Genomic DNA, 18,256 nt, shown 5'->3' with positions numbered 1-18,256 from the left:
GTGTGAGGGGTGGGTACAATGCCTGTGCTGTGTGTGTGGCTACATGTAGTCTATCTGTGTGACGCCAACGCCGCGTCCATCTCTTCCCAGCTGACGGGCTCGCGCCGTGACTCGGTCGGCACGGCCCAGCTCTCGTCCCAAGTCTCGTGTTTCTTGTGCTCTGGCATCTCCTCGATGGGCGCGGACCAGGACCACGTGCGCGCCGGGCGGTCAGGCTCGACGACGCCGTTCTCCCGCAGCCACTCGAGTACCTCGGCCTCGTCGTACGCGCCCTGCTGAAACTCGATGCCGTCCGGCAGGGGCGGGACAGTGGTGAAGAGCACGCGAGCGTTCTCCACGAGCTGCAGGAACGCATCGAGGTCGTCGATGCGCTCTGCGATCTCGGGCTCGGCGGCCAGCATGCCCTCGATGCAACCATACTTCTTGATCAAGGGCAGCGCGCGCGCCGGCCCCACGCCTGGAATGCGGGGGCTCGCGTCCGTCCCGAGCAGGATGCAAAAGTCGATAAATGCCGCTCGGGGGAGGCCGAGCGCCGTGTCGAGCCCCGCGGAGACGAGAACAAGAGGTTCGGACGCGGTGGCAACGTTGCGGAGGAGCGGACCCTGGCGTTGTGTCAGCATACCCAACCTACGCTAACGGAGCACGACCCACCCCGTACACCACCACGTCCGAGTCCTCTGACCCCACGTAGTCGACCGCTCCGGCGTTCGCCAGCGCGGCCGCCAGCCCCTCCGCTTCGTACGGGATATTGGCTGTGAGCACGGGCACGCCCATAAGCAGGAGGAGATCGCAGCACGCCTGGTGGTCGTCGGCGAGGGGCCAGTTGAGCGCACGCGCATACGTCCCCGCGACGGTGGACGCCTGTGTGAGCATGCGGCGCGTGGTCTTGGTGGCGGTGCGCAGTGCGGCGGGGGACAAGGCAGGCTCAGTGGCGAACAAGTTCGCCCACACCTCCCCCTCCTGGTCGGTCAGCGCCTGCTGGCGTGGCGTCTCAGAGTAGGCTGTGGCCGGGGCGAGGCTCTCGAACCGCGCGTCGATGACATCCGTGTCCGCGTCGGCGAGTGTGCCGGTCAGCCGGCCGATATCGCCACACGGCCCGCCGATCTGCTGGATCGCGGCCGTCTCGCTGTCGTACGCTTCTAGTAACGTCTCCCTCGCCTCGGGGTTCAGTTCCGCGGCGTAGTCTTCCCGCAGGGCGTGGAGCCGGGCGAGCTGGGCCGCCGTGCGCCCGCTGACAAACGCGGTGACCATGGCATGGGGCGATAGCACAGCCGGGCCGGGTGCGGACGCGCCCGGCAACTGGGAGCTGATCGTGCTGCTTTCCAGGTGGGGTTTGATCGCCGCCGCTGGGTCATGGGACGACGGCGACGGCGCGAACCCCGTGGCCCAGCCCCGCTGGACAACGGCCTTCTCTTGCGCCGTCAGCCCCGCGAGCAGATCAAACTCGACAAGCAGGCGGTCGAGCCGTGCGCGCCGGCGGTCCTCGTGCAGCCGGCGGGCGTACACGAGCGCGCGGGCCTGGAGCCGGCGGCGCGCCTGGTCATGTCAGTGGCGCAAGACAGCAAGAAGCACCGCCAGCCTGACCTCGGGCGCCTTCCACTCGCGGTCTCCGCGCTCGTCCCACACGGCGACGGGGAGGACGCCCTGCGCGCGCATCTGCTTGATGAGCCTGGCGTCAGTGGCCGCCTCGGCACCTCGTGACCCACCCGTACCATCCGTGCAGGGCTGCCCGCCGGCTCTGGCCACCTGACTTGTCGGCAAAGTGGAACTTGTTGGTGATGAGCGTTGCATCTCTGCGTGTCAGATTCGGAAGAGGGGCAGGAAGCGCGTACAGTGCGATGCGCTTGCCGCTAATGGTAGGGGATGCGTAGCGCTCTGGCAGGGAAGTGAGGAGCTCTGGCCTGGGTCGCCGGGGTCAGCTCCAGATCTGCCGTGCTGCTGTGGGGCGGTGGGGCTGGGTGACTTACCGTGTCTTCTTTACCCAAGTGATGAGGCCCTGCACGCCCATTGTTGGTATGTTGGGGCAAGAGCAACAAGAGGGGTCAGGTGTTGTCTCTCGAGAGCCGTCGTTGTCTGTGTGTGTCCCGAGGCTAAGAGCGTCCCGAATACACCGGTTGAGTGTGTTGTGCCTGGAGCCCCACAGTCATTTTTAATCGTCAGATTTTGTATCGATGGCGAGCGGCGTCTTTGGCAGGGCGGGCGGGCGCGCACTGGCGGAAGGGCGGCTGCGAATTTGCACCTGAGTGAGACATACACTGGTGTTGGTCCATCCCGGGTGCGTGCTCGCTTTGGCTGGCTCCCCTGGATTGCAAGTCGAGAGCCAAGCAACCATCACACATTCCAACTTGTCACTTATAACCTCGGTCTAGCATACCCCTCTTGCTCCCCCTCGCCACTATCGCTGCAGCGCTATCGAGCGCTCGCCATAGCTACCATACAGTCGCGTCCGGATGGAGAGCGACCCGCTCCTCCCAAAGAGGATGCCCACAGCAGGCGACCCGACTCATGGCCTCTTCCCCAGCGCGTCGCGTTATGCCGTCGGCGTTGGTCTCCTTCTCACAGTAGTCTTGGTAAGTGCCGTCTTGGTCGTCGCCACCAACACCACCACCACTGCTCACACACGCGCACAGCTATGGACAGCGTCCAACTTCATCACGGCAGACCTCGAGACGGGCCAAGATAGCTGGAACAAGCCCTTTTTGTATGTTTATCTTTGCTGCGCGCCGCCGCCATCGAGCGATACGCGCTGCATACCTTCCTCATCCAAGCCCCTCGCTGACGCGCCCCTCCACAGAATAACATACCTCAACACGTCGTCGTTCGCAATATACCTCATCCCAGCAGCATATCGCTACTGGAAGAAGGGCCATCTCTCGCGTGACCACGATAGGCGAGTCGCGCGAGCACCGCGCTCGTATTCCCAATTCATGTCTAACACCACCCACAGGCAGTCTTACCTCGTCGTGTCACAGGAGGAAGAGGTTGTCGTGACCACGCCTCACAGACCACGCCGCCCATCGCTAAGCCTGGCGCGCTCGCACTCGCCGTCGTCACCACGCGTACCGCTGCACCCAATCGACAGCCAGGTCACCATCCCTGAAGAACTTGTTGCCGATCCCGACGCAAAGCTCACTGTCCGCGAGACGGCCGAAGTCGCAGCATGGTGGAGCGCAGTATGGTTCCTCGCCAACTGGTCGCTCAACGCCGCCCTTGCATGGTCGAGCGTCGCCTCGGTCACGATTCTCAGCTCCACAACCAGTGAGTAAGCTATCGGAGATGACGTGCTCAAGTTTGGGTGGCGCCCCCATCATTCGGAGCCGGGCCATGTGATGTTTACTGACGCGTCTCAATAGGCTTCTTCACCCTCACACTAGGGCGCATGTTCAATGTCGAGGTCATCACCCGGGCCAAGGTGTTCTCTGCGGTGGCGAGGTGGGTCCATGCATAGGCTCGGGGCCGTGTTCGCGCACTGACTTTTCGCAGCTTTATTGGCGTCATTCTTGTGACCCACTCGGACTCGACCGTGCAGCGCAACCTTGTGAACGCCGCAGACATGCCCACCCATCCCGTCTTAGGTGACCTGGCATCCCTCCTGTCGGCTTTGTTCTACTCGATCTACGTGATCCTGCTCAAGGTCCGCCTGGGCGACGAGTCCAAGGCCGACACTCAGCTGATGCTTGGGTGAGCAGTCCCCGTGTCGTCGCATCTGGCTACACACTGACACACAATCTCAGCTTTGCCGGCCTGTTCAACATCATCTTCCTGATTCCCGTGTTCCCCTTGCTTCACTACCTCAACTGGGAGACGTTTGAGCTCCCGCCGACCCGCACCGCGTGGACCATTGTCATTGTCAACATGCTGATCACCCTGTCAAGCGACTATCTCTACGTGCTTGGTGAGTGGGCAGCGTGGTAGCGCGGCTTGCGTGGTCGCGTGCCACTGCTCGGGAGCGCGCGGAGTGCACCAGCTAACACTGTCTCAGCCATGCTCAAGACGACCCCAATGCGTGAGTTTACGAATGTCTCGGGCTAGTGTGCAATTACTGACTTTACAAGTTGTCACAATTGGGTTATCGCTCACGATTCCTTTCGCTCTCCTGGGGTCATTGTTTATCCCCGGCGCCAAGGACTCTATCACGACAATGTCGGTTGCCGGCGCGTGTCTTGTTGTCGGCAGCTTCTTTGTGCTCGGCTGGCAGGGATGGGAGGATAGTGCCAACGAGGCTGCGTTGGAGGAGCAGAGTGAGCAGCGATGATACCATTAGACCCAGTGCAACAACAGTGTTATATGACATGTAATGACCAGTATTCTGTCGACTGAGACGGTGGCGGTGGCAAGCGAGGTGAGCTGCGGCAAGCTTCGAGCTTCGAGTGCGGTGTGGCCGATTGAGCCGATGCACCTGTCCGTCGGGTTTGTGTGTATCGCAGGCACGCTGTTGGTTCCCAGGGATCCCAGGCCGTGATCATTTCCAACAGTTTAGCTGTGCATTGTCGCGTCGTTTGTCCCCACGGCTTTTGTGTCGTCGTCGATTGTTGATGATGCGCTACTAGAGTAGCCGAGGCAAATAGGTCGAGCGGCGCCGGAAGCCGGAAGTAGAGGAGTGTTGTGTTGTTGTGTATGGTACCCAGAGAGTGCCTGTCGACCTACCTCGTCTTGGCTGCAGTGTCTGTCCTGTCCGTCCTGTCCGTGCACTGCCTGCCGGCCGCTGAAACCGGGCCCTCCCTCCCGCTCAGTCGTACGTCTGTGCGGCTCCCCTGGCCTGGCGGCAGTGGCGCTCACACCGCATCGAGCGTCAATGGCCTTTCCTCAATTGCTTGCTTGCTACAAATGACCCGCGCGCGCAATGACATGTTACAGGCCAGGGGGGGCGGGACAGTGACTGGGCAGGGAAATGAATGCATAACACACTTGCACACTCCTGTCATTGCCATTGCCATCCATGGATGGCGTCGATTAAAATGGGTGTAAACACGGCAACGAGGCCACATGTAGCAAGCACAAGCAAACACCCAAATGCCTCCGCCGCGACGCGCTAGCTGTTGGAACCAAACAAGCTTTGCCCAACGCGTGGCACACGGCACACTGCGCGACGAGCCACGAGCATCCACGTCTTGACGACAACCGCAGCACCACTCGGCACCGCGCGCCATGACGAGCAAGCAACCCAACACACGCACACGGTGACACCCCCCACGCGTGCGACTAGACCCAAACCTTGGCTTCTGGGCCAGTTGCGCCGGCACATGGCGCCGCTGCCGCTTTGCCCCTCCCCTTGCTCTCCCGGCGCAAGCGCAGTGAAACACGTATGGGTATTCAAGGGGCAGTGCCTGCAACTGGTTAACCTTGAGGCATGTACGTGTGTGCGAGCTCGCCAGCCACGGATAGCACAAGCAACAGCAGCAGCAGCAGCAGCGTCTAGGCGACGCCGAGCGTCGTGCTCTCTGTCCAAGGAAGAGCAAGAACGAGGCACCCGCTGCCGCCGGACCGTAGCGTCGCCGCACCGCACCGCGCCGCCCACCACCACCACCGCGACCCGCCGGCGCTCCCCACCGTGCCTCCGCTGCGTGTGCCGCAGTGGCGCTTGAGCTTACTCACTCGCGACGACCTCGCCTGCTTGTTGTCGAGGTATGTTGCATCCTAGGGCCGTGTTTGGGTCCAGTCGTAGCTCGTCGGTGGCAGGAATGGAACGCAGGAATGGCTTTAAAAGGGTCGGCTGTCTTGGACCACTGACAGACTACAACTACTACTACCCCGACAACTCACTAACCCTAGTACCCCAGTCACGGCCAGGCTCGCCTCCTCGAGCTCTTCAACCCCCGCCTTAGTCCCAACCTTCTCCACAACCTCCCTCACCCTCCTTCTTGCCTCCCCCACCATGCTCCCGCTGATAGCCCTCGTCCTCACCCTCGCCGTCGGCGCCTCCGCCTCCCCCGCGTCCTCGCGCAGCGTCAACACTGGCTTCCCGTACGGCTCGCAGAAGATCCGCGGCGTCAATCTCGGCGGGGTGAGTGGGCGTGGACGAGCACGGCCGCCCCGGCATCACTAACCCCCGCCCCCCAGTGGCTCGTCATCGAGCCGTGGATCACGCCCTCGCTCTTCGACAACACGGGCAACAACGGCATCGTCGACGAGTGGACGTTTGCAGCGTACCAGGACCGCAACAAGGCCCAGGCCGCGCTCCAGCAGCACTGGGACACGTTCTACACCGAGGCCGACTTTGCGCAGATTGCTGGTGAGTGGAAGCCGCGAGGGTGATGAAGGCAGCACTCACGCCCGCCCCCAGCCGCCGGGCTCAACCACGTCCGCATCCCCGTACCCCACTACGGGTGGCAGCTCGCCCCGGGCGAGCCGTACATCCAGGGCCAGGCGCCATACCTCGACAAGGCCATCGGCTGGGCGCGCAACCACGGCCTCAAGGTGCTCGTCGAGCTGCACACCGCCCCCGGCAGCCAGAACGGGTACGACAACTCTGGCCACCGGGGCGACGCGCGCTGGCACACCGACGCCAACAACCTGGCCATTACAAAGCAGGTGCTCGGGCAGCTGTCTCTCAAGTACTCTGACCCCTCGTGTAAGTCCCCCACCGACCCCGCCCCCCTCCACCCCAGCTCACAAGCGCAGACTGGCAGGTCGTCACGGCCATCGGCATCCTCAACGAGCCGGCAGGTTACCTCTCGCCCAGCCTCCTCAGCACGACCCGCCAGTTCTACTACGACGCGTACGGCGCCACGCGCTACCCGTGGGCTCCGCAGGGCTCTGGCGCCAAGTCGGGTCTCGCCATCATCATCTCGGACGCATTCCAGCCCCTGTCCTACTGGAACGGCGCGTACCAGGAGCCCAACTTTGAGTCGATGCTCCTCGACCACCACTACTACCAGAGCTTCACGCCCAGCATGCTCCAGTGGTCGTTCCAGGACAAGCTCAAGGGCGTGTGCCAGGAGGCGAGCAGCCTCGCCTCGTCGCCGCTGTGGGCCGTCGTCGGCGAGTGGAGCCCCGCCGCGACCGACTGCGCAAAGTACCTCAACGGCCGTGGCATCGGTTCGCGCTACGACGGCTCGTACCCCGGCTCGAGCTACATCGGCTCGTGCCAGGGCCTCACGGGCAAGGCCAACACGCTCCGCGGGTAAGTGCCACGACGAGTAACGCCTGCTCACACCCCCAGCGACTTTAAGGAGTTTATGCACCAGTTCTGGGACATCCAGACCCAGGGCTTTGAAAACTACGGCCAGGGTGAGTAACACCCCACTGCCGCCACTAACACACACCAGGCTGGATCATGTGGACTTGGAAGGCCGAGTCGGCCGACGAGTGGTCGTACGCCGGCGGCCTGGCCGGCGGCTGGATCCCCCAGGACCCGACGCAGCACAAGTACTCGTACTCAAGTGTCTGCAACTAGATGTCGGCTAGACAACACAAGACGCATCGCGACGACCTTATAATAAATCATGTCGTGTCGATAGATGTGCACACCAATGGACTTTAGCACTATACCTGCCAACCATACCTGTCATGCTGCCAAGAGGCACAGAAATGAATAACGTTGCTTGTTAAACTGTCGCACTCAATGCATGTAGACTGTCGACACTGCTCCCCCTCGAACCTAGTCTCGGTCATCGTCGGCCAACAAGTGCCCGACCTCGGAATCTGGCGAGCGGCCGTCCTCTGGCGCGTCGCCAATGTCGGTGCTGCGCATGATGCGCAGCTGCTCTTCGCTCCACTCGGGGTCGGCGACGGGCTGCAGCGCGGCCGCACGCGCCTCGACCTCATTGGAGCTGGGCTCGCGGGCGCCGACGCGCACCTTGTCCCACACGTCGGTACGCGTCTCCTCGTCGCGTCCGCGCGCGCGCGTCTTGCGGAGCTGCGCCTTCATCGTCACCTCCTTGAAGTAAACGCCCTTGCGCTTCTTCTTGGCCGGCTGGTCCTCGTCGTCGTCGTCGTCGCCGAACATGTCCTCCTCCTCGTCGCCGCCCTCCTCGACAAACGTCACAATTACCTCCTTCTGCGGCTGCGTCTGCCCGACCACCTCGTACGTCCGTAACCTTTCGTAGGCCGTGTTCTGGCGTGTCAGACAGGCACCGCGGCTCATGACTTACGGGGAACAGCTCGTCCACGTCTCCGCCCTCCTCGACCTTTTCGTACATCTCCGTAAGGGCCTCCTCGGACATTGGGTGCTCGAGGATGTTGCTGAGCTGTCCGAGGTCCTCTTCCCGCGGGAGGAAGTACTCCATGATCTGCTGGTCGTCCTCGACAATCGGACGCAGAATGGCACGGCTCAGGCGCTCGCTCGACGCCTGCGCACGTGGGTCGCTCGACGTCGCCACCGATGGCCGCTCGGGGAACTTGATCATGAGGTACGAGTTGGACCATGCGTCGTCGTCGGGCAGGATGTCGTACGTCTCCACCACGCGGAGGTGCTTGCGCTTCGGGTCGGGGTGCTTCATGCCCTCGGCGGGCTCAGCGCGCAAGTCGGCAAACGTCTTGTCGATGGCAATGATCTGTGCCGCCTCGGACGCGTCCACAATCTCCTCCTTCTTCAGCGCCATCTCTCGCCGCTTGACGGCACCGTTACGTCGCTGGATGTACGACGAGTTGCGCATCCACGACACCTCGGACGCCTTTGGTGCAGAGGGGCCGTTGGCCGCTGCCAGCCGCAAGGGGGTCAGGAGAGCAAGATCTGCTGCATCCGTTACACGCGAGGCGTCCGTGGGGGGATTCAAGGCTGCAGTGTGAGCTCCAGCTAACATCGTCACGCTCAGCTCACCCGCCTCGTTGCCATCCCACACGCCGTCAAACTCGTTCAGGTCAATCGGCATGCCCATCTCCGAGTCAACGAGCATCGGAAACTGAGTGGTCGATGCCAGCTGGTTGAGGTAGCTCGGCTCGCCCAGCCGCTGAATGTCGGTCGACACATTGAGGAGCTTTGGGGGGAACGGAAGGTCTGGTAGCGGGTTCTCGAAACGAACGCGCACCAACAGGTCGAGCTTGCTGGGGGATGGGTCAGCGCCATCCAGTTTGCCTCTAAACACCGCACTCACGATGACTTTTTGGACATGATGGCGGTGCAGAGCGGTTCAGCGCTGCGTTCAAGAGATGAGTGTCGGTCGTTCTAAAGTCGAAAGTCCATTGTCACTTGGTCCTGTTGCTGGTGCTGGTGCTGTGGATCTGCGGTGGTGAGTCTCAACGGGAGCAAATCCACGTGGTGACCTCTGGGGTCCCCGCGCTTGCGCTCTTCTGTTGTTTTGCCCAGCTGAGTGGACTGCTTCTGTCGAGAGCATGACGCGCCTGAGTTTTGGCCAGATATCAACAATCTCTCAACTTGACCTTCACACTCTCGGCACTTGACCCAATGCCTCGCTCGACAACACCGACACCACCATGACGCATCCCCCGCAAACCACAGATGCGATGGTACCAACAGACAGCGACCGCAGCGCGCCGGGGTCGGCAGAGCTGCTTGACGAGCTCCTGCGCGAGGCGCACGCGCTGACCAGCACGGCCGAGGGGGACAGCGACGCCTCGACCGTCGATGTGTCGCGCTTCCGAAAGCTCATAGAGGTGCTGTTCAACGCGTGCGTCATCAGCCCGGCGTCGCGCGACACCAACCAGGCCTCCCAAGTTGGCCTGGAACAGGCCCACCTCACCCTCTCCATTCTCTCGCGCCAGGCCGAGTCCCACCCCGAGCTGCTGCTCACCTTCCCTCCAAAGGACGCAACACCCCAGCAGCCATTCTACGCCTGGATCATCACGCGCATCCTCATCGCGGTCGCCCAGTACGAGGACGTCACGGGCGCCGCTGCCCTCGTCAACGACCTATGTGACACGGCCGCGCGGATCCTCATCGTGCTTAGCCGCGACATGTCGGATGGGGACACTACAACGTACATGCGCGGTCCGAGGCGTGTCTGGAGGGTGTTGAAAGAGCTGTGCGCGTACGCCAGAGGTGAGTGGGCTCAGGGAGGCAGTTGCTAACGGTGAAGAATCTCTCGAGCAGAAACCAACATCTTCCCTCCTTGGCTTCAGCGACTTGCCGACTTCTGCAGACCACCTCCCAGCCCTCTTCGCCCTTCAGTTTTCCCTCGCATTTCCCTTCTCCAACGACAGTGTGCTCGAAGCCGCCTCCATCCTGTCCAGCTTTGGCCACCAGGCAGCCCAACTCCCACCGTCAAGACAAGCTCGGTACCTCTCGGTCGTCACGGACGCCGTGCGAGTCGTGCGCGTATCCCAGGTCCTGTCTAGAGCGTGCATCGCCGTTGCAAAACTCGAAGAGATGGACGATGCCCATTGGCAGGACGTGTTCACAGCTTGGCTGAAAGCTGTTGAGCAGCACGGTCATCCCGCCCTTCGAAGGGACGTGTGGTGGGGCTTGCATTCTCGAGTCGCAACCTTCAACCTCAACACCGTTCCTGGGCGCGAAACAATATCCTTCCTCCTCACGCCTATCCCATTTCATGTGTCCTCCCAGGCCATTGCATCTCTGATTTCAACCGAGATCCTGGAGCGATGGAAGGATCAAACAAACTTCAGTGGCGGCGCGAGCATTCGACAGAAGATTGGAGAGGTGATGCACCTCCCCCCATCGACCTCGTTAAAGCGCAAACGCGAAGAGAACCCGGTCGAACTCCGAGTGAGGAACATCCTAAGGACCAAGGCTCCCGAACTCGATATCGAGGGCAACGTCCTGGAGACATTGCCCCAGGCCCTTGCCACTTTGGGCCCCGCCATCTCGTTCAAGCTGCTCGAGACGACACCAGATTTGGCTTGCGCCCTTGGGCAGTGTGCAACCACACATAACCCACTACCGGCGGATGTTGCCAAGACGTGGCTCAACGGCTGGGAGAAGGTCGGGGATGAGCGAACCCTGCTGCGGGCCCTCGGTGTGCTCTTTCTTCACATGGACCCGGCAACAGTCCCAGCACAGGTCTGGGCCAAGCTCATGTGGAGCTCCTTCCGTGGATCCAAGTCGCCTGACCGCAGGATACGTCTAGCAGCTGGGTAAGTGTTTATGAGAGGATTGCGCTCATCCTAGTCACCTCCTTTCCACAGCCTATCGCTACCTTTCGCATTCCAGCAACCCCGAAAGTAGGAAACGAGCCCGCACCATCCTGGACAAGGTACCAGAGTTGTTCCAAGGCAAGCTCCAAGTCCAGGAGACCATGACACATCTGCTGGGTGACCTTGGGCGAGATGCGCCTGATCGCGATCTCGGCGACATTCTCGAACTCCTTCTCAAGCGATTCGGCTCAAACAGCAGCCCTCTAAAGAGCCTGGCTTACACGCAACTAGTCGACATCGCAAGTCATAGGAATAAACAGCCATACAACTTGGTGTCGCCGTACCTCGATCACATCAGTGTCCTCTTGGCAGAGAGCCTCATTCCTCAACCAGAGGTAGTGGCCCTGACCATGTCGTTCCTTGGCCTCAGCCGCCAGGCCTTCTTCAATCTCGCACGCAAATCCGTCGTCCCCGCCCTGGTGGTCAAGAGGAATCGTGCGGCCCTCGAGATGCTGTCGAGTATCTTCAACGACAAGCTCGGTCTCATACTCATTGCAGACGGAAGCGCCATCCTCGCTAAAACCTTCCTTACCCCGAGCGCAACCCACCAGGCCATGGACTTTCTGGGTACACTGCTCAACGACCTCATCAGTGGTACCTCCAATTCACCCGCCACCACATTGGACAAATTCATCCGGGCATCCATCGTACCCCTGATAGTGGCGGTTGTTATCGAGCTGGGCGACCAGGACGACAAACGGCAGGCTGTGGCTACTCAGGCTCTTCACGCCATTCAGCGAATGGAGACGGCCATCAACCTCGAAGCCGGTGACCTGGGCGCCTTCTTGAAGCCACATATGCTTGGTGTTCTGGCGGCCTTGACAGAACAGCTTGTGACTCCACGAACCCCGACAGACAATCGCCGCAAGATCATTCGCAGTATCGGCCAGTTGATCTCTCTGGTCGGCGACTCGATGTCCTCGTTCTCCCCTCAGATCATCGCAAGTCTTCAGAGCACTCTCGAAGTCGAGGAGCTTCGACTCCAAACCTTGAATACCTGGGACACCTTTATCAACATGCTGCGCTTTACCGACGTCGGACCGTTCATTGGGCCAACAATTGCAGCTCTTGTATCCATGTGGTCTTCCTTCCAGCCGGAGGAGCGCAAGGCTGCGACTCGGATCATCTCCAGAATCGCAGACGATGCTTCGAATCTGAAGGCCTTCCTTGACGACATTGTTCGCTTTGACCACATCCCGGAGCTGCGGAAGCTGTCGCGAACTCTTCTGGGCTATAGGAAGGATTGGTCGACGCGCGACTACCTGGATAAATTGGTGGAGCGAACCAACAACAAGAACGTTGCCATTGCCACAAACTCGATGCGAGAGCTCAGGGATCTCCTGAGGGACAAGTATTCAGACGTCGTGCAGCTTGCCCGTGGTGACACTTTCGACCCCATTGTCGGCAAGGTTGTCCGTTCCCTCTTGGGGGCAGTGACCCGTGATGCCGAACTCGACGAGCTTCATGACCTGTCGTTCGAATGCTTCGGCCTCCTCGGCGCCCTCGACCCGGACCGCTTTGTCGCCCTCCGTGACGAGACATCCATGCCCGTAAAGTCGAACTTTAGCGATCATGACGAGTCTGTCCAGTTCGCTCTGCGCCTTATTTCGGACCTTCTTGTTGGTGCCTTCCGATCGACAAACGACACCAAGCACCAGAGGCAGCTCTCTTATGCGATCCAGGAACTGTTGAAGTTCTGTGGATTCGACAGGCGTATCGTGAATCTCAACTCGTCCGTGCCTCTTAAAGTCCGGGAACGGTGGGCGAGTCTGAGTAAGGATGTCCTCGAAACCGTGACACCACTACTCGACGCACAGTTCCAGCAAAGTCAAGACAGGAACACACTGTCGACATATCCGATCTATCCGCAAATGAAGACGTATCGCGAGTGGGTTCAGGCCTGGACTGTCGATCTTATTGGACGTGTTTCTACAAACGGTCACAATGGCGATGCCCAAGCCATTTTCAAGGTCTTCAACAGCGAGCCAAAGAACCAGGACGTTGCGGTGGCTCATCATCTACTGCCTCATCTCGTCCTCCACGACCTCCTTGCCGGCGACTCCAAAGCTCCGGAACGAATCAAGAAGGAGATCTACGACGTCCTTCGTGATCAAGTTGGAGCTGCGCCACCCATCTCTGGGCGAGACGACGACGGTTCGGCTCGACAAGCTGCCGACAAGCGCATGCTGGCGTCACAAGTCATCTTTGACCTGCTTGATCACTTGAGTAAATGGCTTCGGCAAGCCCGCGCGGACCGCTCTATGCGGTCCTCGCACCTGGAACCCGTTGAGCAGCTACTGTCGAGTATCGATACCGAGTTGGCGGCCAACGCCGCGCTCAAGTCTCGTGCGTACGCTCGCTCCCTCCGAAACTTCGAAGAGCGAGTGGTCTCCCTTCGCAACGTGGAAAAGCGAGAGAACAAGGAGCTCCAGACCTACTTCGAGAGTCTGCACGAGATCTACGCGGAGCTGGACGAGCCTGACGGCATGGAGGGCGTTTCGGCTTTTGTCGTCAGCCCCACTCTCGAACTCCAGATTCGGGAGCACGAAAGTACCGGTCGTTGGACAGCAGCGCAGAGTTGCTGGGAAGTCCGACTCCAGCAGCATCCCGAGGACATCAATTTACACCTTGGACTCCTCAAGTGTCTCAAGAACCTTGGACATTACGGTAGGATATCAATCTAGGAGCTTTGGCTGACAATCCCAGACACTCTCCGCACTCACATTCGCGGTGTGCTCAGTCGCAACCCTTCATGGGAAGACCAGCTATCTCCGTTCATGGCCGAGGCGCCGTGGAAGCTGAGTCACTGGGAGGATGTTCGCAAAATCCAGAATCCTCCTCCTATTGCTGGGGTTTTCCTCGCCATGAAGTTTGGCGGCGATGTGGACGACGCTCTTACGATAGCCCGTCGGCGCATCGGAGCCGGTATCACAACCCGCGAGTACTCCCGCGCGTACGAGGCCATCCTGCAACTCCACATGCTGCGTGAGGTGGAGCTGATCCATCAAACCGACCGAGCGGTGCAGGCTCAGCCCAAGGATGTGAGCGCGGCCAATGCCTCGGTCGTCAGGAATCGCTACGCCAACGATCTCATCGACACATTGGCGGAGCGATTCCAAACATCCTTACCTTCGTTCCGTGCTCGTGAGGAGATTCTCAGCAAGCGACGAACAGCCTTCTCTCTAGTGTTATCGCCACGTCTCAAGCCCGAGGTAGGACAAGCCTGGATTCAAAGTGCCAGGATCGCTCGCAAAGCAGGATATGCCCAGACGGCGTACAGCGCCGCGCTTCAGGCCGACGACTCTGAGGCACCATTCGCTTTCATCCAGCAGGCCAAACTCGTTCACGAGAATGGTAACATTGTCAAGGCCCTTCGTGAGCTCGAGTACCCAGTGTCGAACATGATCAAGCTATCGGAAATCGACAGTGGTGTGGTGGACCTCACAAGCAGTGGCAGTGGCGACGGTCGCAAGACAGAGGAGGACTTCCGACGAGACCGAAGCCTGGCGAAGGTGAGCATGAAGCCGCAGGCCATGGGACGTGCTAACAATGGCACAAGGCCGCGTTGTTGGAGGCACGCTGGGCCAACGAGGCGGACCGCTTCGATGACAATGTGGTCATCCGCCGGTTCAAGAAGGCCATTGAGCTGGGAATGACGTGAGTGCTTGAGTGCCGATCAACCTCTTACGCGCGCGCAGCCTTGAATCTCCTCGCTACCACCTCGGTCACTACTACGACACTCTTGCTGAGAGTTTGAGAGTTACTATTGAAGCTGGTGGCCAGTCTGTCGGTCGCCTACATGACAGCATGTGAGTTCATTTGCGAAGGCTGACTTGTTGACTCTGGCAGGGCGACGTACAATTACCACACGTGTCTCCACTACTTTGAGGCACTACAATGTGGCGTCAAGTACATCTACCAGACCATGCCGAGGCTCCTCACCATTTGGCTTGACTTGGGAGTCAAAGAGAGGGAGTTGAAGAGGTTCGTGGCAGGGGCTGCCACCACGCTGACTCTCCACAGGCCAGGCGTATCCGAGTACTTGACCAAGATCAACAATCTCATGGAGAAGGCCCGCTTCGATGTGCAAACCTACCAGTTCCTCACGTCCTTCCCGCAACTAATTTCGCGCATCACACACCCCAACGAGACAGTGCAGGAGACGCTGGTAAAGGTTGTGTACCGAGTCATTAGAGACTACCCGGCGCAATCTCTGTGGACGACTATTGGAGCCATGCAGTCCAACCAGAAGGAACGCCGAAGCATCACTGAGAAGGTGCTCAAGAGGGCGGTGGTGAGTCACCTTCAGGCGAGTTGCTCTAACCTGTCAGCAGGATGGACGGCGCTCGGAGCTGCAAACGAGTGTCAACGATGCCCGTAAGCTGTCGAGCATCCTGCTCAAGCTTGCCGAGGACAAGCCCGAATCGACCAAGGTTCGAGAAGCCCTCATTTCGAAGAAGTACACCTACGTCAAGGCTGCGTTCCCTTCGATGATGATTCTACCTCTGCAGGAAGCTCTGACTGCCGCGTTACCCCAACCTGGCTCACCTCTCAAGACACATCGGCCATACCCTGTTCAGCCTGTCACCATCGTTGGTAAGTGGCGCTACACGCCCCTTGCAGTCTGTCTGACGCGCTCCAGATATCCACGACAAGGTCGAGATTATGCCATCGCTTCAGCAGCCCAAGAAACTGATCTTCATTGGATCGGATGGCAAGCGCTACCCATTCTTGTGCAAGCCCCACGATGACCTTCGAAAGGACGCCCGTCTGATGGACTTCAACTCGATGATCAACAAGTTCCTGAAGTCGGCATCAGAGTCGCGTCGCCGCCACCTCTATATCCGAACATATGCGGTCATGCCTCTGAACGAGACGTGCGGCCTGATCGAATGGGTCAGCAACACAAACGCGCTCAAGAGCATTCTTGAACAGGGATACGCGCGACACAAGAAGCGTGTTTACGTGAGTGGCACGTTTGAGATTAGATACTGACCCTCGTCAGACTGGCGAGATCTATAACGCCCTCGACCAGGCTCGCAAGCATGAGAAGTTCATGCAGGAGCTACCGAAAGCATTCAAGGACAAGGTTCTGCCCCAATACCAGCCGACAGTGTTCCACGAATGGTTCCTATTAAACTGGCCCGAACCAACGGCGTGGCTTACAAGCCGCACCAACTATGCCCGCACCCTCGCGGTCATGTCGATGATCGGCTACGTCCTCGGCCTTGGCGATCGGCACGGCGAGAACATTTTGTTTGACGGTCTGACGGGTGACACACTGCATGTCGACCTCAACTGTTTGTTCGACAAGGCCAAGACGTTTGAGGTGCCGGAACGAGTACCATTCCGGTTGACGCACAACATGGTGGACGCCCTGGGTGTCACTGGAGTGGAGGGTGAGTGGAGGAGGCGCAAAAATCACACTGTGCACGGCCGATAATCTGACGCGTTCCTCAGGAGTCTTCCGCAAGGCAGCAGAAATCACCATGGACATTCTGCGGTCCAACCATGGTTCGCTGATGAGTGTGCTCGAGGCATTCGTCCACGACCCGCTCGTCGAGTGGACCAAGTCTTCGCGATCCAAGGAGAGAGACATCCAAAAGCAGGCCGACAAGAACCTCAACCCCATCAAGAAGAAGCTGCGCGGCGTGTCCCTCGGGGATACCGAGATGACAGTGCCGAACCAGGTCGAGTATTTAATCAAGGAGTCGACCAGCATTGTGAACCTGGCGCTCATGTACGTTGGGTGGGCGGCGTGGCTGTAGAAGTTTAGTAGTAGTCTGGTGTTAGATTTGTTTAGCACACCCTCACATCCCGCAATTATGTTGTAGCTAGCAGAAGGTAGTACATGCATCACCATGCCCGCGCGCGCCCGAGAACAAGGTCTGTAATGGATTGGCCTAGAACTTGAGCTCGTGGAAGCGGTCGCCCTTGGAGAGACCCCACGAAGCCTTGAGGTACTTGGCGAGGTTGTCAACCTTCTTGACGGCGGCAAGGACGGGGGCGTCGACGGACTTCTGCTCCGACTTCTTCTCCTCGGGGAAAGCCTTCTTCTGCTCGCCCTCGCCGAAGAACTCGCCCTCCTTGGAGGCCTTGGCGGCCTTGGCCTTGACGAAGTAGGCGTCGTTGACCGACTCGGGGACCTTGACGGCAGCGACGTCGACCTTGGTCGAGGTGGCGATAACGTAGGCCTGCGAGACGCGACGGAGGGGGACACCGTTGAGCTTGAAGGGGCCAGTCACGAGGAGGAGACCCGAGTCGAGCTGCTTGAGGAAGACGACACGGCGGCCAGCGAAGCGGCCGGCGAGGAGGATGAGGACAGTGCCGGGGGTGATCGAGGCACGGAGCTTGGCCTTGCCAGCGGCCTTGCGCGAGACCTTGGGCTTGCGGACGTCCTCGGTGGGGTAGTACTTGGACGCCTTGGCAGCGGGGATGACACGCTTGCCGCCGTTGGCCTTGCCGCCAACAGTCTTCTCGACGGTGGCGGGGGCCTCGGTCTTGGCGGGGGCAGCGGCGGTCTTCTTGCCTGGGGAGTGTTAGTATGTCTGCTTGCGTGTGTTGCTCCTGTCGTGCTCGTCCTCGTCCTCGTCGGCGGCGTCGTGTGTGCGCGGCAGGCTTGGTTGTAGATGTCGGAGATCTGCAGACGACCAAACCAAACCTCGAACTGGTGCGCTGTGTCGTTGATGTCGGCTCATCGCGCCAGCTCGAGCGCTCTACGCCGCGCGCGCACACACGCCGTCGTCCTCCTCATCATCCCGCTGTCCCTCGCCATCCTCCCTTGCTCCCCATCCTGGCCCATCTCGTCCCGGCTCAACACCCACCCTTGAAGAGGCCACGCTTAGCGGCGACCTGCGAGCGCGACAGACGGCCGACGTTGCGCGAGATAGGGGCGGAGCGAGCCATCTGTGGAGCGTTAGACGTCGTGTCGGAGGGTAGGTGGTAGCGGGGTGCGCACTTTTGTGGTGTCTAAAGACTTGATGGTTGTGGGAGTCTTGCTTCACTGAACTTCGTCTAGGGACCAACGGCAGCAGCGAGGACGCACAGTGGGAGGGACGGACCGCTGGGTGGCTGCTGGCCTGGCTCGCTACCGCACACAGCCCTGCTCGCATCCAGGCAGAGGACCTGCCAGCCAGGCTTCGCAGCGACACCAGCCTGGCCGAGCTCTCGAAACTCCAGCCTTCGGGGTTTCAATCGGCGATAA

At 60.2% G+C, this 18,256-nt stretch overlaps 6 protein-coding genes across 6 annotated transcripts; 3 read left to right on the top strand and 3 right to left on the bottom strand.

The window, feature by feature from the left end:
• Positions 1–50: 50 nt before the first annotated feature.
• Positions 51–2,008, bottom strand: si:dkeyp-13a3.3 (putative flap endonuclease 1; the record flags this gene model as incomplete). The annotated part of the gene is made up of 6 exons (XM_062773910.1): positions 51–602; positions 652–1,536; positions 1,585–1,669; positions 1,707–1,793; positions 1,833–1,901; positions 1,968–2,008. 6 exons carry the CDS (start codon positions 2,006–2,008, stop codon positions 51–53), a joined length of 1,719 nt encoding a protein of 572 aa, XP_062629894.1.
• A 292-nt stretch (positions 2,009–2,300) lies between these two features.
• On the top strand, positions 2,301–4,315 carry YML018C (putative vacuolar membrane protein). Its single transcript, XM_062773909.1, has 8 exons — positions 2,301–2,570; positions 2,631–2,701; positions 2,795–3,258; positions 3,354–3,432; positions 3,484–3,681; positions 3,735–3,895; positions 3,983–4,006; positions 4,056–4,315. The coding sequence occupies exons 1-8, from the start codon at positions 2,451–2,453 to the stop codon at positions 4,253–4,255; spliced, it is 1,317 nt and encodes a 438-aa protein (XP_062629893.1). The 5' UTR covers positions 2,301–2,450; the 3' UTR covers positions 4,256–4,315.
• A 1,560-nt stretch (positions 4,316–5,875) lies between these two features.
• On the top strand, positions 5,876–7,396 carry exgA_3 (putative glucan 1,3-beta-glucosidase A; the record flags this gene model as incomplete). The annotated part of the gene is made up of 6 exons (XM_062773908.1): positions 5,876–6,004; positions 6,061–6,232; positions 6,284–6,571; positions 6,622–7,123; positions 7,163–7,230; positions 7,269–7,396. 6 exons carry the CDS (start codon positions 5,876–5,878, stop codon positions 7,394–7,396), a joined length of 1,287 nt encoding a protein of 428 aa, XP_062629892.1.
• Positions 7,397–7,600: 204 nt separating this feature from the next.
• Positions 7,601–9,095, bottom strand: paf1 (RNA polymerase II-associated factor 1; the record flags this gene model as incomplete). Its single annotated transcript, XM_062773907.1, has 4 exons — positions 9,036–9,095; positions 8,762–8,985; positions 8,094–8,719; positions 7,601–8,056 (listed from the first exon to the last, which is right to left on the bottom strand). Exons 1-4 carry the CDS (start codon positions 9,050–9,052, stop codon positions 7,601–7,603), a joined length of 1,323 nt encoding a protein of 440 aa, XP_062629891.1. The 5' UTR covers positions 9,053–9,095.
• A 280-nt stretch (positions 9,096–9,375) lies between these two features.
• On the top strand, positions 9,376–16,820 carry atr (Serine/threonine-protein kinase atr; the record flags this gene model as incomplete). The annotated part of the gene is made up of 12 exons (XM_062773906.1): positions 9,376–9,940; positions 9,978–10,992; positions 11,027–13,719; positions 13,759–14,564; positions 14,612–14,709; positions 14,751–14,861; positions 14,902–15,036; positions 15,076–15,346; positions 15,384–15,648; positions 15,695–16,017; positions 16,058–16,451; positions 16,513–16,820. 12 exons carry the CDS (start codon positions 9,376–9,378, stop codon positions 16,818–16,820), a joined length of 6,984 nt encoding a protein of 2,327 aa, XP_062629890.1.
• Positions 16,821–16,955: 135 nt separating this feature from the next.
• Positions 16,956–17,958, bottom strand: RPL6 (60S ribosomal protein L6; the record flags this gene model as incomplete). The annotated part of the gene is made up of 2 exons (XM_062773905.1): positions 16,956–17,581; positions 17,877–17,958. The coding sequence occupies 2 exons, from the start codon at positions 17,956–17,958 to the stop codon at positions 16,956–16,958; spliced, it is 708 nt and encodes a 235-aa protein (XP_062629889.1).
• Between the last annotated feature and the right edge of the window lie 298 nt (positions 17,959–18,256).

Source organism: Vanrija pseudolonga, chromosome 5 (genome assembly GCF_020906515.1).
Source record: "Vanrija pseudolonga chromosome 5, complete sequence".
Classification (NCBI taxonomy): domain Eukaryota; kingdom Fungi; phylum Basidiomycota; class Tremellomycetes; order Trichosporonales; family Trichosporonaceae; genus Vanrija; species Vanrija pseudolonga.
The sequence above is the reverse complement of the archived record's forward strand: the minus strand, read 5'-3'. Positions and strand labels throughout refer to the sequence as shown.